This window comes from Poecilia latipinna, unplaced genomic scaffold (assembly GCF_001443285.1).
Source record: "Poecilia latipinna isolate Pla-1442-1.1 unplaced genomic scaffold, P_latipinna-1.0 Scaffold81, whole genome shotgun sequence".
NCBI lineage: Eukaryota > Metazoa > Chordata > Actinopteri > Cyprinodontiformes > Poeciliidae > Poecilia > Poecilia latipinna.
The window spans coordinates 803,737-821,272 of NW_015112697.1; the positions used below are offsets into that span (position 1 = coordinate 803,737).

At 38.0% G+C, this 17,536-nt stretch overlaps 1 protein-coding gene across 4 annotated transcripts in view; it reads left to right on the forward strand.

Annotated features, from left to right (window-relative positions):
• Positions 1 to 86: 86 nt before the first annotated feature.
• kdm4b (lysine (K)-specific demethylase 4B) overlaps positions 87 to 17,536 on the forward strand; it is a 64,768-nt gene continuing 47,318 nt past the window's right edge. For all 4 annotated transcript variants that reach the window (XM_015019680.1, XM_015019696.1, XM_015019704.1 and 1 more), the window contains exons 1-5: positions 87 to 231; positions 4,522 to 4,969; positions 5,149 to 5,324; positions 6,564 to 6,678; positions 9,665 to 9,858. In XM_015019680.1, the coding sequence (XP_014875166.1) occupies positions 4,550 to 4,969; positions 5,149 to 5,324; positions 6,564 to 6,678; positions 9,665 to 9,858 (905 nt within the window). In that variant the 5' untranslated portion in view covers positions 87 to 231; positions 4,522 to 4,549. The remainder of the gene's footprint in view (positions 232 to 4,521; positions 4,970 to 5,148; positions 5,325 to 6,563; positions 6,679 to 9,664; positions 9,859 to 17,536) is intronic.

Sequence of the window (17,536 nt, forward strand, 5' to 3'; positions counted from 1 at the left end):
GTAAGATTTGAGTCGTTGTTTACCCTGTCACTCATGCGATCAACCAATGAGATTATAGAAATTCTATTAGCTCAACTTCACTCAACCAATCACAGACCACTATTCGGAGGGCCTAAACCCACAAACAAGCTCAGCGACAGCTGCTTGCTAAAGCTAAAAGAAAATCGATAAACCAAACGAAACCAATTCGTTTGAGCCAAACAGAGAGAGGACGATAATCTTCTGCAGGAGGTAATTTTTCCGAAGCGTATTTTACTAAAATATAAAGTACAATAATTTGTAGTTTGACTGCGCTGTCGGTTGTCGTCGCGACGTTTTGTTTGTTTTTTTCTAATTGCAGATATGGTAGCTGTTAGCTAGAAGCTAGCTAATTTTATTACAGCTGTACTTACTATATTCGCAATTGTGTGCATGTGTGTGTGTTTAAATGTTTTCCTACTATAAAGACTGAAGGGTAGCCTTAGTTTTGTTCATTGCAGTTGACTAGTGTGGCAATATTTTAGCCGCTGTCATTTTGAATAGAATGCTAGTGGTATCAGCTGAGCAGGGCTAGCAGCAGTAACGGCATTGTAACAATAATTCACTTTGTTAATGCCTCATGAGACTTTTTGTATTTGCATGAAGCCTATAATATCTAACGAGCACAAGAACAATACATGTATGTAACGAGTGTTTGCATTTAGGACCATTTTAAGGAAGTAAACTGGATACAACATGGAAGTTTCGGGCCCAAATGGAGTTAAAGGTACCATTCAGGCCCCTTCATGTGTGGTTTGGGACGGCAGGAGTTATTCTAGGCTCTCATCCAGTAAATCTTTCTTTGTGAGTTATTAAGGATGGCTTAATTTATATAGTTTAGAAAACGGTTGTTTAATCTGTGACAAGTAATTTTCAAAAATATATTTGTAGATGTTTTTGGCTAGTTGGTGGATAGAATGTTTTTCTTTATAAAGTGTATAAAGTAGTGTTTACCAGTTTTATCTCTTCAGCTGCTTGAAACCTTATTAGGGATGGTTCTCCATTTTCTGATGCAAATACCTTTGAAGTTGTAAGCTCCATTTGCCTGGGGAAGTCACTCTGACCTACATATTTGCAGTTGGTGCTGTTTTGCAACATTTATATTAAAAGTGAAAATAAATTTTCATTATTGCAATGTAACATGTTTCTTACTTTACTGTAGTTACTGTAACACATGAGCCAAAATGGAACTTTTTAAGTCATGTTGGTGTTGTAAAGTTGACTTCTCTGGGGTTTCACTTTAAGTAGATGTAATGTAATACATGCAAATATATTTGCTAGTGAAAGTCATATGTAGATGCAGTGTTCTTAAAGATGCAGATCAGAGTTTCAACAACTGTTGAACTATAATAAAATATGTATTTGCACTACAGAATCTGCTAAGTTTTTATAAAATTTGCTGAAAGAAATATTCTGTTTACAGATTGTATGCATCAAACTCGGATATGTAAAACACGTTTTCTCAGTTGTTTTCTGTCATGCATTTTTCTGCTCCCCTCTGAATTAAAATATCATTGATAATCTGATAATATTTAGTAATTTATCTGTACAAACAAATAGAGTAGATTAAAATTAGTTGAAACAACTTGAAGCTAATTTTGTCTTAAGTATCAAAAAATGTGCAAGTTCAGTTTACTGATTTAGTAACATATTTGTTTTGTCTGTTTGATTCTCAAAAGAGAAAAAGTGCAAATTGATGTATATTTTTAGACTTAGCATAGAAAACTTTTAAAGACTGTAAGCATTGGCTACTTTTCAACTTGTTCTTGTTCAAAAGGTATATAACTTAAAAAAGTTAATTCAGAATTTGAAATGTATATTTCTATGAGATGAAAAGTGCATATTTTTGCATTCATAAACTCCTGGGCTATGTAAGCGTTGTCGTTTTCCTGGCTTTTTTCTTCAAACTACATTCACTTGTTTACGACTTAATATTAGAACCAGACTAAGAATTTTTTTTGACTTATTTTTAATATGAGGACGTTGCGATAATACAAGGTTTAAGTCCGAATTTTATGAGAGCACTACACCAAGCTTCGTTAAAATTAGGAATACTGAGCATCCTGTGAATTTATAGTTGGTAACAGTTTTATATACAAGGAAATACTTAATGTTTTAACATGTCTGCAGGCCATTTAAACAACTGCCCATTTCAAAGAAAGAATGACAAACTTACTAAGTTGGTCAAGTCAGATCTTGGTAACTATCAAAGCTCTTTTTCAACTTTCTTCTGGCATTATTGCATCTTTATTCTGCCAGTGTTATAGCTATTCTGGTAATATGACTGTGTTCTCGTAATGGTATGACTTTATTATTTTGATTAAATAAAATCAGTCAAGAGGTGTGGTACACCCTGGGCAGGTAGCTGGGCCATCAAATGTTAACACAGGGCAGACAACCATGCATACACAGACACTCACACCTAAGAGCAATTTATAGAGACCTATTAACCAAAAGTCATGCTTTTGGGTTGTGGGAGGAAGCCAGAGTACCCATGCACGCACAGGGAACACTTGCAAACTTCATGCAGAAAGATGCCAAATATGGGTTTGAATCCAGTATCTCCTTGCTGCCGCAGAGCAACAGTGTTACCAACTTATTAAAATGCTGACAAAATTATACACTGCGTGGACAAAAAAATGTATCCGTTTGGATGTAACTAAAAAAATAGTTACGAGCTTCTGACTTGAGTGGTTATCTTTTAGATGGCAACAAGTTGTTTAACCCCAATTGATGCAATGAGTTATTTCTAAAACAACTGTGTTGAAAGACGTATAGCTGTGGTTGTGGAAACGATGTTAGTTTGTTTAAGAAAGGTCAAATTAATGGCATTGAGCCGATAAAAATATCTAAGGAAATTACAGAAATGACAAAAACCATGTTAAGAACTGTCCAGTGCATTATTAAAATTGGAGTGTGGGATCATTGTCTTTGAGAAAGAAATGTGGCCAGAAAAAAATCCCTGAATGAACGTGATCAGTGATCAATTACCCTGGATCACACTGCATGCAACTCTGCTAGATGTGCGTAGATGTGCTCCCAAAAGCATGCGTGAGTGATTAAAAGGATGAATGATGTTATATAAAATACCATATTCCATGCGTTAAGCGGTTGCAGTTTCTGGCTATTTGCCTTTTATCAGTCATTAAAAAGTCTGACCTGCTGATTCTGATTTTGGCTGTTACCAAATATTTTGTTTGAAATGTTGCTAAATATAGCAAGAAAGTCACCGAGTTGGCAACAGTAGTGTGATTATTGTTAACTGAAAATGTGTAGACATGACCTGGTGGACCAGTCTCAGTCAAAGCTTTCTCACAGAAGAGCAGAGGAGGACAGTGGCCGATTTATAGACCTTTGCTGAGATAGATAAGATTGGTGGATAAGATAAGATCAGTTTCACATATAAGTATCGGCCGATAACCAATTTCCCAAATTAAGGAAATTGGTGCAGCTAAATTGGTGCACCCCTAGTTCAACTTCCAAATCTTTTGCCGCACATTGCTCTCTCATACTACTACTGTGACTTGAGTGGGAAAAAAAAAATGGTTTCAGAATCACATCTACATTTTGTGTGTATGCATAGTCATAAATGATGCATGCTGACATATATAAACAGACCTATATATTCATTATTACAGCTAGAATTTCAATTTCTACCTTTTCTGTGATTAACATCTTCCTCTGGTAATTGGTTTTGATAACGAATCGGACATTTCGTTGACATTGTAGGGCTTGAAATATATCTAACTTTTTATGAAAATTTCACAAAAACGCAACACTTTATCAGCTGTCAGACATCAATGTGAAATGGACAAAGCAAGTTGCCGAGCACATGCTGTACATTAGAGACAGAGAAGACTGATGTTATAGTTACTGACTAAATCAGAGCCCAGGACAAAAATAGAGCGTTTGTTTGGTCTTTGAGGCAATCAGGATAGATAACACACTACTTTGATTTAGACTTCAGAAATTAGAAATGCAATTCTGTACAATTAAAAAAAGAAGAGAAAGAAAAAATAAACACAATACAATCAGAATGTGAAAATAAAGTAGAAATTTGACGAGGCAGCACTGAAACATCCACTGTGACAGTTTTTCCTTTAATTTTTGTTTAAAAAAACGAAACTAGATCATGTTGGAGTGCATCCAGGATAAATTTGCATTCCTCTTTTTTTGTTCATACTTTAGGCAGGATAATCATCCATGGAGTGGCTTTGCACTAGTGTTGCACAAATTACGCTGAATATATCTCAGTATTGGTGAATGACAGAATCAATTTATCTGTGATTAATAAACAAACAGGTGTTAATGCTTTGGGTTTATAGCAATAAAAAATATGTTTACTATAGGAAGCTAGAATTTAATGCTTGATGTGATGGTTTTATTGTGAACACACCTAACTGTGTTTATTACATACCATTTGGTTTTCACAGTGGTATTTTTTTTTAAAATAGGTCAAGTCCAAAAAAAATCAACCCCAACTGTCCTTGCTGTCCCCTACAGATTTACCTGCAAGCCTCGTAAGCATCTGATGGATACCGACAAGTCCATGGAGACGGTGTCGGCTCCGAACCCTGCCCCCACGGCACCCCCTGATCCTGGACCGGTCTCTTTTCCTGCTCTCGGCTCCAGTCCAGCCCCAGATCATGTTCCCATCCAGGAGCCAGCAGCAGCTGAAACACCCAGTAACCCGGTGACCTCAGAGCAACACGCAGCTCCAGATATCACCCCAGTTCTGCCAGTAGACCTAGAGGGGACTTCCAAACCCGTTCCAGGTTTTGAGCCACTCCAGCAGGTCGGACCAGGTCCACCACCTCTTCCCCCAGCTGCTGCCAAGAACCCCAGCTGTAAAATCATGACTTTCAGGCCTACCATGGAGGAGTTTAAAGACTTTGCCCAATATATCGTGTACATGGAGAGTCAAGGAGCTCATCGTGCTGGCCTGGCAAAGGTAATGCTGCCAAAAAATATGCACATATAATAGCTACTCGCTTTTCTACACTTGAATTCATTAGTCTTCTCCACACCAAGGCTTTTTTAGCTACATTTCCAGTCTAAAGAATAATGTAAGAGGTCAGGTGGATATTAATTTTCTTCATATAACTGCTAACCTTCCTTTTCTGTGTGCAGGTGATTCCTCCAGAGGGCTGGAAACCTCGCCAATCCTATGATACTATTGAAGACATGGTGATCCCAGCCCCCATCATGCAGGTGGTAACTGGTCAGTCTGGTCTCTTTACCCAATACAACATTCAGAAGAAATCCATGACTGTGGGTGAATATCGCAAGCTGGCCAACAGCAAAAAGTGAGTTGCTTTTGCTTTCGTCTTTGTAAGTTCTCTGTCATTTAAGCCACTAAGCTAGCAGCATTTCTTTTTTTTTTAACATTTCTTGGATATCTCTTAAAAGTTTCCTCTCCTACATGTACACAAAAGTAACACGTTAAAGACCAGCGTTTGATACAGTGAAATCAAGAAAAATCTGTAGGATCCAATTTTGTAGAGAACAAACTAAATAAAGAATGGAAAGAATTGAGAAAATTGAAGATTTGTTGGAACTTAAGTAGATGATTATCTGTGTTTGTAGCAAAAGAGATATCTGCACTTTCAGATAGCAGTATTTGATTATGTAAAAATTACTTCCAATCATTTGTCAACTATATTATTGAATATTCATAGATTGGTTAAAAAATAGCAATATAATTTGGAAATAACTATTGTATTTATTGCAGTTGAAGATAAAAAGCAGTGAATTCCCTTACATCTAAACATGGATACAAACATAAATTAAATCAGCAAGTTGGTGCTCTTGAACAGTCTGGAAATCAAAACCATAAATGCATTGAAAAAAAAAAAAAAACCTCATACATTTTTCTTTTTCAATTAGAAATGTAGAAATTAAAATATTTTTTTCCAACCAAACCAATTTGGATTTTACAAGGTAATCTATAAAGACTGTAGATTGGATTACAGTCTTTTCTAATGAAAAGATCAAGTACTGAAAGCTTTTATTGTCATACCCCTTTTTATTATTTTTTTGTTTTAGAAACCAATAAACTCGATTTTTATGACTTACTTTTTACCTTTTTACCAATGGTCTACTTGTTGAAGTTTGAAAATATATCAATAGCACCTTCTGGTGGTTCAAAGTAAGTATCATAAATAATATATTTAATTATTTTAATCAGATATGGTTTATTGCTGGCATGTGTATTAAAGGATTTGTAAAGTGTTACTGTTAAAGAATAAGGAAAGATGCGCTCTAGGTGAAAGCAGTGATCTTTTCACAGTTACTAACTTTAAAAAGAGCAGCGCTTTAGCTGAACTCGGCAGCATTAAAAAGGTTTATTTGACTAAATTTGTCCTGCAGCTCTTGTTTGGGAGTCATATTTGGAGGCAGCAAGCCTCCTCCCAAAATGTAACCTATATCTAATACAACTATTAGGCAGAGTGAAAAATCTCAGATCAAAATTTCACAAGTTAGAAAAACATTTGTACAATTCTTCTTATTTATTTATTTTTTTTGCTTCACTTTGTTTTTCTCAGATATTGCACCCCCCGCCACAAGGACTTTGATGACCTGGAGAGGAAGTACTGGAAGAACCTGACGTTTGTGTCACCCATTTATGGGGCTGATGTCAGTGGCTCAATCTACGATGAGGTGAGGAGTAGTTTTGTCACTGCAGTGGACAAGAAGCAGCCATTTTCAATGGGAAAGGTGGATAAGTTGAACCTAAACGTACAACCCGGATTCCCAAAAAGTTGGGACACTAAACAAATTGTGAATAAAAACTGAATGCAATGATGTGGAGATGGCAAATGTCAATATTTTATTTGTAATAGAAACATAGTTGACAGTTCAAAAGTTTAATCTGAGTAAATGTAACATTTTAAAGGAAAAATATGTTGATTCAAAATTCCATAGTGTCTATAAATCCCAAAAAAGTTGGGACAAGTAGCAATTAGTTGCTGGAAAAAGGAAATCAAGCATATGATGATCAGCTGGAAGACCAATTAACACTAATTAAGTCAGTTGACAACATGATTGGGTTTTCATGATGGGATTGTTGAGCAATCTGATGGCCAGTGGGAGACAACTATTTCTGAGTCTGGCTGTTCTGCAGCGGATGCTGCGGACTCTCCTCCCAGACAGCAAGCGGATGAACAGACCATGGAGAGGTTGGATGGAATCAGAGAGGATCTGGTTTGCTCTGACTAAGCAGCGTCTGTGTGCAATGCTCTGGATAGGACATTGCACATACACGATCCTCTCGTCTGTCTTCACCACTCTTTGCAGAGACTTCCAGTCTGAGGCCTTGCAGCTCCCAGACCAGATGGAGATACTGCTGGTCAGCAGGCTCTCAATGGTTCCTCTGTAGAAGGTGGAGAGGATGGGGAGGGGGAGCAAAGCTCTTCTCATTCGTCTCAGAAAGTGCAGGCGCTGCTGTGCTTTTTTCACCAGTGAAGCGATGCGAGTTGTCCAGCTGAGGTTGTCTGTAATGTGCACCCCCAGGAACTTAGTGCTGGTGACGATCTCCACTGCTTTGTCATTGATGAGGAGTGGTGTGTAGTTGGGTCGAGACCTCCTGAAGTCGACAATGATCTCTTTTGTTTTGTCGACATTCAGGAGCAGGCTGTTTATTCTGCACCAGTTGTACCTCTTTTCTGTAGTTCACTTCATTGTCGTCCTGAATGAGTCCCATAATTGTTGTGTCTGCATATTTCATGATGTGGTTGGTGTTAAGCCTGGGACGACAGTCGTGGGTCATCAGGGTAAACAGCAGGAGGCTCAGGACACAGCCCTGGGGGGAACCAGTGTTTAAAGAAATGATATTGGAGATGTTATTACCCACACGGACAGACTGAGTTCTGTCCATGAGGAAGTCTAGCATCCAGTTGCACAGTGGAGTATTGAAGCCCAGGGGGACCAGTTTGCATACCAGATCCTGAGGGATGATCGTTTTGAATGCTGAGCTGAAGTCCAAAACAGCATCCGTAAGTGGGGTGATTCTTTTCTCCAGGTGTACCATGCTCAGATGAAGAGCAGTGGAGATGGCATCTTCAGTCGAGCGCTTAGATTTGTATGCAAACTGGAAAGGGTCAAATGATGGAGGCACTATAGAGATTAGATGACCCTTAACCACTCTCTCGAAGCACTTCATGACGATAGATGTTAATGCGACGGGTCGAAAGTCATTAAGGCATGTGATGGTTGGTTTCTTGGGCACTGGAATAATAATAGCTGACTTAAAACATGAGGGGACAATGGCCTGATTCAGTGAGGTATTGAAGATGTCTGTGAGCACATGGGCTGTTTGGTCTGGACACTCTTTGATCAGCCTTGCTGGAATGTTGTCGGGACCTGCAGCTTTTCGGATGTTAACGTTTCTCAGGGATTTTCGCACAGCAGATGTTTCAAGCCTGAGGGCCTGTTCATCAGGGTGAACAGCTTTCCTTGCAGGGGTTTTATTTAGGGCTTCAAATCTTCCAAAGAAGTTGTTGAGCTCATTAAGGAAGTTAATTTAGTTAAGTTAGACGTCATCTCTTTCAGGGAAAACCCTGCATTTTTCAAAAAGATAATGCCAGACCACATTCTGCAGCAACCCAACATCATGGCTATGTAGGAGAAGGATCCGGATACTGAAATGGCCAGCCTGGAGTCCAGATCGTTCACCTATAGAGAACATTTGGCGCATCATAAAGAGGAAGACGATTGAACAGTTAGAGGCCGTACTAGACATGAATGGGAGAGCATTCCTATTTCTAAACTTGAGAAACTGGTCTCCTTTGTCCCCAGACGACTGTTGAGTGTCCTAAGAAGAAAGGGGGATGCCACACAGTGGTAAAAATGGCCTCTTCCCAACTTTTTAGGGATTTGTAGACGCCATGAAATTTTGAAACAACATATTTTTCCCTTAAAATGATACATTCTCTCAGTTTAAACTTTTGATCTGTGAGTTGTGATCTATTCTGAATAAATATTAGATGTTGGCACCTCCACATCATTGCATTCAGTTTTTATTCACAATTTGTTTAGTGTCCCAACTTTTTTGGAATCCACTTTGTACCATTTAGTGTATTTTATAAACATATTTGCAGATAATAATGAAGTACCATGTCTTAAATGTAAGAAGTTGCTTTCAGACTTTTTTTTTTTTTTTTTTTTAAGAAATAGCAACTTATTTTAAGTGGTGTTCTGTGACATATTTATCTGAAGTCTATACTTTACCAGCATCATAGAAGAGTTAGCATTCTTGTTCTAACATTGACATTGCTTGGCTAGATGGAAAACTAAACTATCTCATGCAAACATCAATGTTTGCAATATGCTAATATAATGTTGACTTTTCTTAAGTAAACATGTTAAGCTTTGTCTGAATACCTGTTAACCATTATCTCTTTAAAACATAATTTTCTGCAAATTTACCTCAATAAAATGTCTGCTGACTGCAGACTACTTAACTATTGATAAGTAGTTCACTGAACCCCACTCACTCAGAAATGCAGAGAAATGCTCTTAAATTTAGAGCTATTTCCCACCACTGCTGAATTCTTAATATACAGTACAATCTATGACAACAAATGGGCGACTGACACACATCTAATCATCAAAACACTAATAATGAAATGCAACATTTATTGTCCAGGGCATTCATGAGTGGAACATCGGTCACCTCAACACTCTGCTGGACATGGTGGAGCAGGAGTGCGGTATTGTCATCGAAGGAGTCAACACGCCATACCTGTATTTTGGCATGTGGAAGACCACCTTTGCCTGGCACACTGAGGACATGGACCTCTACAGCATCAACTACCTTCACTTTGGGCAGCCAAAGTCCTGGTAAGTCTTTTTTTTATTTTTAACCACACACATCTTCAGGGTTGTTTTTGTTTTTAGGATAATGGTAATTAAAAAAAAGAAAAAACGTGTTTTTTTCTTAACTATCCCAAGTACAGTACTCAGACCGTATTGACAGTATCTATCATAGAAAACACGCTGCAGTCAGAGAGATTTTGAGGAAAATAATAGATAATCACTGTCCCAGTTGTCAGTGGGTTATAAGCATTCCCGACAGCCGTTACCCAGAACGTGTAGAGGGCGGAATACAATTTATTATATTTCCAAAATCAAAAAAGAGTCTGGAATAACGCAAGAAATGGATCATGGACTGCAGCCCACCTTACGTCCAGTTGAATGAAACTGATGGATGGAAACTACCACATTAGTCTGATAGCTCCATGCTAAAGTCTCACGACTCCTTAAAAAGGCTGAGGCTCCATGCTAACGACTCACGACTCCTTAAAAAAGGCTGAGGCTCCATGCTAACGACTCACGACTCCTTAAAAAAGGCTGAGGCTCCATGTTAACGACTCATGACTCCTTAAAAAAGGCTGAAGCTACGTGCTAACGACTCTTACAAAAGGCTAAGGCTCCATGCTAACGACTCACAAATCCTTAAAAAAGGCTGAAGCTCCATGCTAACGACTCACAGCTGAACGGCTGACGGCTAAACATAAAATAAACATAACTCAGTTAAATTAAAACAACAATGCTAAACATCTAATCATTTCCAGATCAATAAGTGAAGGTATATTGCTGGATTTTATGCATGTAGATTCCAATGGTAGCTCTATGGCAGCATGAAAACAGAGTGCGCTAACTGTTATATTGGCATTTAAACACCGTTTAATACTATTGTTTATTTCTTTTAAACTTTTTTTTAAGGTTTTGTTGGCTCTGGTGGCCTTTATTTGAAAGTAGTTCGACAGGAAGGTGGGTAATGAGAGAGGGGGAAGAAATGCGGTAAATGTTGCCAGGCCGGGAATCGAACCTGCGACCACCGCCACGAGGACTAAGGCCTCAATAGTCCTCGTGGGGTTGTGCTTTGCCCCTGCGCCACCATAGCACCCCACACTACTGTATATTTCTCAGCATTTTCCTGAAGGCAGATTTTCACAAGCCATTATTATTATTTTGTAAGTGCAAAGTGCGTCCCACAGCGTTCACACTCTTGTCCAACCACACTTTGTGTCCTTCATTTTTCCTCTTGGGCTTTATCGTTGATTTCTCCGTTATTTCCTGCTTATAACCTTATAGACCTGAGATAGGACTAGTTAGAGAACTTTCTTGCCTGCTGTCTTTGCCTCAGTGTTGGTTTATAAGACAAAAATAACTCAAAAAATGTCTCGGGTAATGCATTGAGGTCTCTTCGTCTGTCATAACAGTTGGCTTGTCGGAGGACAGCTCTACTAACGCAGCGGGGTGGGGGCGGCGTCATGTCAATTGGCAAACCTAAAAAGCAATCAGTGATAATTGCAGTTTACTGAGACGTATTTGTGAAAAAACAGAACTTAAACTCAAAGATTAAATTCACAGCATCAGATTGTAGCTATGGTAACAAAACAATCTAACTATGAAGATTGTTCTTTGAACTTTCACAAGTAAACTTGCCAACTCCTTAAAATCTTAAATTTAAATGTTAAACAATTTCAAATCTTTTAATTTATGTATGGTGAAACCATTAAATCAAATTTAGCAGCATTGATAATCTCAATAATTAAATGTTACATTCATAAATCTGTAGTCTGTGTTAAAATATGCATTTATGGAGGTCCCTAGAGGCCTGGGGGGCCTTGAGCTGCTGCTGACTTAATTTGGATTAAACAGAAGAGCAAATAATTGATATTCATTTTAATTGTATTTTTTGATTTGTTGTTTTTAAGACTAGTTGTGGATTTAAATGGCATTTCACTGACGACAATTTCCTGTAACATCGTCAGTAAGTATTATTGAGTAAGAGTACTCAGTAATACTTTTACATTTCCTGTAAACTTAGCATATTTTAATACACGGTGGACCACCAGTGGAGGGCCTCGGCACTCTGACGACTGCGCTTACCAAGTTTTCTGGAGATGAACCCTGACCTTCTTCCCTGTTCTTTGTAAAGTATTTTGTATAGAAAATTTGTTGCTTTTGTATAACTTCTCATTTCTGATTGTATGGAAAGGCTGATTACCTTATTTTACTTGGCTAAAGCCTACAAAACATATTGACTTTCTTTGTCACAAAAGGCTAATGAAATCAAAAGGAACAACTAGCCTCTTCTGGTCAGTTTTTGTTGTTTGACCTACAGACTTGGTTATAGACGAAATCTCATAGTGAAAAACTGCACCATCTAGTGTTCTTAATGTGCATTTCATTTTTTTCATTTTATTTTTATTTCGTTCACTTAATGATGTATATGAAGAGTTCATGTAACAAGTAAAAGAAATCATGAATGAAAAGCAGCAGAAATAAGAATATAATTAGAAAAACATCCTTGTCAGACTCCAGACATTGTGACTTTCAAAATTCTGTATTCAGTCTGCAGTTATATCAGAAATGTCCCCATTGTGGAACAATAAAGGATATTTATTTTCTATTCCATATTAAATTATGAAAGTAATTTATGCAAGTACTTTGCAGCAAAATAAACAGAAACAAGCTTGGAAGGAAGTACTTCTGTGTCAGATGGTGTCCTGTTGGTTTTGTGTAAATCAGATAGGAAAGAAGAGATTCTGCTGAATAATTACTTTTTAAAGTTAAATGTAATTATAGTTTTATTTAAAGTGTGATCAAATTAGAAACAATGAAAGCATTATTTTCAGAGCTTAGGCTGAGTTTGAAAGTAGGATTGTAGTTTTTGTTTGTTTTTTTAACATAAATGCATGAGTTTGCTTTTTAAAATTGCTTCCTTATTTTTTTTAACTATGCGCAAATCATTGAGTTTATTAGACCAAAACATTTTTTTGTGTTTCTAATTGCTTTTCACAACCCATTAGGCAATCTGTAATAAAACTACACTCAGCATAAATTTAAAATCTATAAATAGCTGAAATTAGTCTTTGCAGTGATATGAAATGGGCCACTTTTTCATGATATACATTTTTCAAAAGGCAGAGTTCTATGGCTTGCTGATGCGAAGCACCTGACAGGTTGGTGCAGCTGGCAAAGATAAACTCCTGGGAAATATGAGGGAAATTTCAAATATTTGTTTTTACTCAAACTATTGATCTCTGCATAGAAACTAGTTGATTTGGATGCTTTCTGATGGCTGTTAATGCATTTGATACAACATCATCATCCTAGAGCAGTAAACGTTTCAAACTATTTAAAAAAATAATTGAATCATCTGAAAAGTGCCTTAAACCTCTGACATCCCAACCCTTGTTTATAGACCAGGTAGTTGCTGTGATGTTTGTCCTTGCATATTGCTTTCTATTCTGTGCATCGTTTTTATATTTGGCTCAGGCTTTCTCAGACACATGAATGTCCCGGTTTCCTCACTAAAATAGCTTCTCTCTTTAGATTGTTTGTGTGTGTTTTAAATCGTTTCCTTCCCCCCATGATGTTTTCCATCCTTGGCATCGCAGGAGGGAAACGGGGACGATCCAGCTTTCTGAATTGCGGTGTTATCTGTGCGTGCATTTGTGCTCGTCTCCTGGCTTTCCTCCTCTGCCTTCTCTTTCCTCGCAGTATGCTCTCCCACTCCACACTGTCACCTCCTCCTATTTCTCCTGTCTTCGCCATCTCTTGTCCCCCTCCCGGTGTGTTGTAGGATGTCTGTTACAGTTTCCGCTGTGATGAGATCTCATTAAAATCATCGATTTCCATTTTCACAGCTCTCACTGTGCGTTTGCTATAACTTGCTGTCAAGGTCTAAGCAAATGTGTGTGATTAAAACAAGGTTCATGACGTGACTAAGAAGAAACTTTGACCTGACGCTAGGAGTTTTGCCGGATTCAGATTTCTCTTTAAAAAGTTTATAGGAAGCTGTATAAACAGTAATCATTATTTCCCATCCTCCCTGCTGTGACCAGTCATTAATTATTATTAGGGGTGCAGGGCTGACTGTGAGAGTCAGTGTAAAAATATAACATTGTTTTTTTTCTGTTGTCAAACACAGTCAAAATCATGGTTTCTCCAGTCTCAAAGTCTACAAAAGTATGTTTCTTTGCCCATTTTTCATGTCTGGAGAGGTATGGGGGTTAAAGAATATTTTGTATCGAACAGTTCACAAACTATTCTTTAAAGAATATATATTAGAGGATAGACCAAGTCTTATTCAGCAAGCATAAAAGTTAGATTTATTTTAACCACCTTACTTGCCCTCAAAATAGTTAACCCCTTAATTTTTCTTCACTTTGCTGCAACTTCCACACTGAAAAGTGTTGCCAAGTCGACATTACATATAATGCTTTGACTCGGAAAAAATATCTTTTTTTTTTTGTCTTTGCAGATCACTAATCACAGCGCAGTGCTTAGAGCAAGTGTAATCCGTTTAAATATTTATTTTTGTGATGTAAATTAAAATGAATTTTGCACCACGGTGGCACAGTGGTAAAACAAATGACCCATGTACAGAGGACTCCGTCCTCGACACGGTCATGGGCTGGAGACCCGGCCCGTTGACCTTTGCCACATGTCTTCCCCTCTTTCAAAACCCACTTTGCTGTTACTTCCATATATAAAAAAAAGCCACTATAGCTGAAAAAATCTTTGAAACAAAAAAAGAATGCAGAGAACATGCTAAGAAACTAAAGTATCCGTCTCACATTTCTGCATTGGAAATAAAAAAGCAGGGCTGAGATGATTAATACTCAATCAACTATTGGAATACTCATCAGCTAATTTACTAGTTTATTAATTAACTGGACTATGCATATTCAAAAAAAAAAAAATCTGCAGATTGTGGCAGCTTTTTTTTTAACCCATTATCATAGTAAGTGATTACCAACTGTTTGTTGCAGCCCCATAAAAATATTCTATAGAAAACCGATCTTATCTGTTTTGAAACGGAGATCTGCTCAGTTTTGACTTATGTGTCAGTTTACCTCATTTTATTCTTATTTCGTCTTTACATTACCCATGTCATTTCTAAAAGCCAATTAGATCCCAGATTGATGGACCTTTCAGTTCACTATGAGTGCTTTTAAACAGGTCCGCCTTCTGCTTTTGTTCTCTTCTGTCTGATGTTTCTCCTTCACTCTGTCTTGAGTTCTTACCAAACCCTCCCACATCCCCCCCCCTCGACACTGAACTGGATCAATTTCACTTCCATACTTGTGTGTGATGGGATAATTACAGCCATTTAAACAGAGCACAGTCCCTTAAAACACATTTATGCACCCTCTTTGTCTTTTTCTTCCTTTCCTCTCATAGTGCAACGGTTTGTGAAATTAAGTCTATTCCCCCAGCAACTCTGCTCCCATCAAAGTCAGTGCTCATCATAACTGCTGCTTCAACTTGCACACACAGTAAGATGGACAAGCAAAGGATCTCAGCCTTGACTGGCAGTCATATTTGTCCCCATCTTTACTCCATCAATTTATCTCCGTCTTTTCAATGTTGAATGCTTCTCTGTCAGCCCTGTTACCCCAATACACACACACACACACACACACACACACACACACACACACACACACACACACACACAGAGAGAGAGAGAGGTCTGCTGTCAGATGAGGGATTATCCTTTGAGCATGTGAGTGGAAGGCAGGGAATGGCTGACGTGAGTGAAATATTTTTTTAAGTGTTCCTCAGGAAGTCCATTATGTCTCCATCAGTTTTCATCCCCCCCTGTGTAGTCCACCATTATCATTTCTGAACTCAGAGGATAGGAAGGGTAATGATAGTCCTAATTCTCAGTTTGGAGTCTGGGTGTGGCATTTTGGACATGAAGTTAATATCTTGTTCAGGAAAGAGCCATTATGACTGTCTTAGTCAGTTATTTAACCAAATTCCTGCAGTATCACACTATTACACGATATTGCTGGGTTCTTTTTGTTGTGCTCTTGTGATATGAATGCAAAACCACATATTTATGGCGCAATAGCACAGCTTAATTTTTGTGTTTGAGAGATCAGTGGTTTTTCACAGTATGCTTACAAATGGCAAGCAGGTGTAGAGAGACACAGGGTAACAAAGCACTGCTGGTTGGTGTGCTTCACAATGCCTGCTCTCCCATAAATGCATGTTTTTGGCTCTGTGACCACCTCCACAGTTAACTCCCCATTCCCATTTACGTGCTAAACACACAGGATATGATCCACAGACCTGCTAATCTTTCCTTCACTCTGTTTGTGATTCAAATGAAAATGTTTACATGTAAATAAAAAAGAAATGATCCTGAACGTAATATGTTTCTACATGGATTTAAGGGGTACATGAAGCAAATGGACTGTAAAAAAAAGGGAGTTCCATGCTCCTGAATCACACCTACTCCCTTTCATTGGTCACCCCTACGTGATTCACTCTCAAGTCACCTGTGAATGGTTATTAGGGAAGTCATTACATTTGAATCCAAGAGAACAAAAAAAAAAGCAATGTCTATATTCACAACAAGGCCTGTTTCATTCATTCAGAAAGACATCTGGAGGAGTTCATTCAGATGTTTTGTTGAAGCAACTTTCCTGCAGCTACAGTTTGTCTGTATTTGTTTTGAATGACTACAAATACGATTTGTACCCATTATTCTTTCCAAAATGCTCCAATCTATGGGGTGGGCCATGTTGACTTAAAATTTCATCATGACATTTTCTGGTACGATTACAATAATTATAAAAGTAAAAAGAAGAACAAAGAATGATTAATGCCCACCTTTACCCCAAACTCAAACTGCAATTGAAGGCATCTGGGATGGCAATTTACCACATATTGTTTCTTGGAAGAAGTTTTTTTTTTATTTTTTTATTATGTGCCTACGCTTTGACTGGGCCATTCTAAATCATCATTCTAACCTGCTTGAAAGTGAACCTCTGTTCTTGTCTCAATTATTTTGCAATAACTCCCTGGATTATCGTCTGTTTAGCTCCACTCATATTCTCATCAGCTTCACTGGGCCGTTCCCAATGCATTCCCCATAGCATGATGCTGCCACACCCGCATTTTATGATGGGTGCCATACAAAAGTTTTTACATTCAGGAAAGAAAGTGTATCACATTATAAAGTAGATAGAGATTGATTAGCACAGAGATGAAGCCCCTGCAGTAATGGGAAGGCTGTTGTAGTCTGTTTCTGTGAACAGAGAGCTGAGGCAAATGGGGAAGTTGTTGATTTACAGCTTATTTACTGAATCCCTAAAAAAATAAGTGCAAATACTACAATACATCCCAATTGTGTGGGAATAACCGTATGAGCTGTGCAGCTTCTCAACCTGTGATGACTCCTTAATTCCACCTGCCAGGAACATCGGCCCACCATAGATTAATCATACTCCTCCCCAGAAGAGGAGGGGATAAGTTAAAGCCTTCATTTTCTCTGTGTTGTCTTGTGTTTTTTTTTTTTTTTGACTGCCTCTGGAGTCACATACATGTTGCTGCCATGGTAACAGAGGTGGATGGGATTTGGTGGACTCATGCTGCACTGCTGTTTTTTTTTCTTCTTTTTTTTTTTTTTTTTTTTTTTGCTGCTGCTTGTATGAAACAGTCCTACTGGTGTCTTAAAATGTGTGTACAATGACATAACAATCTGTCT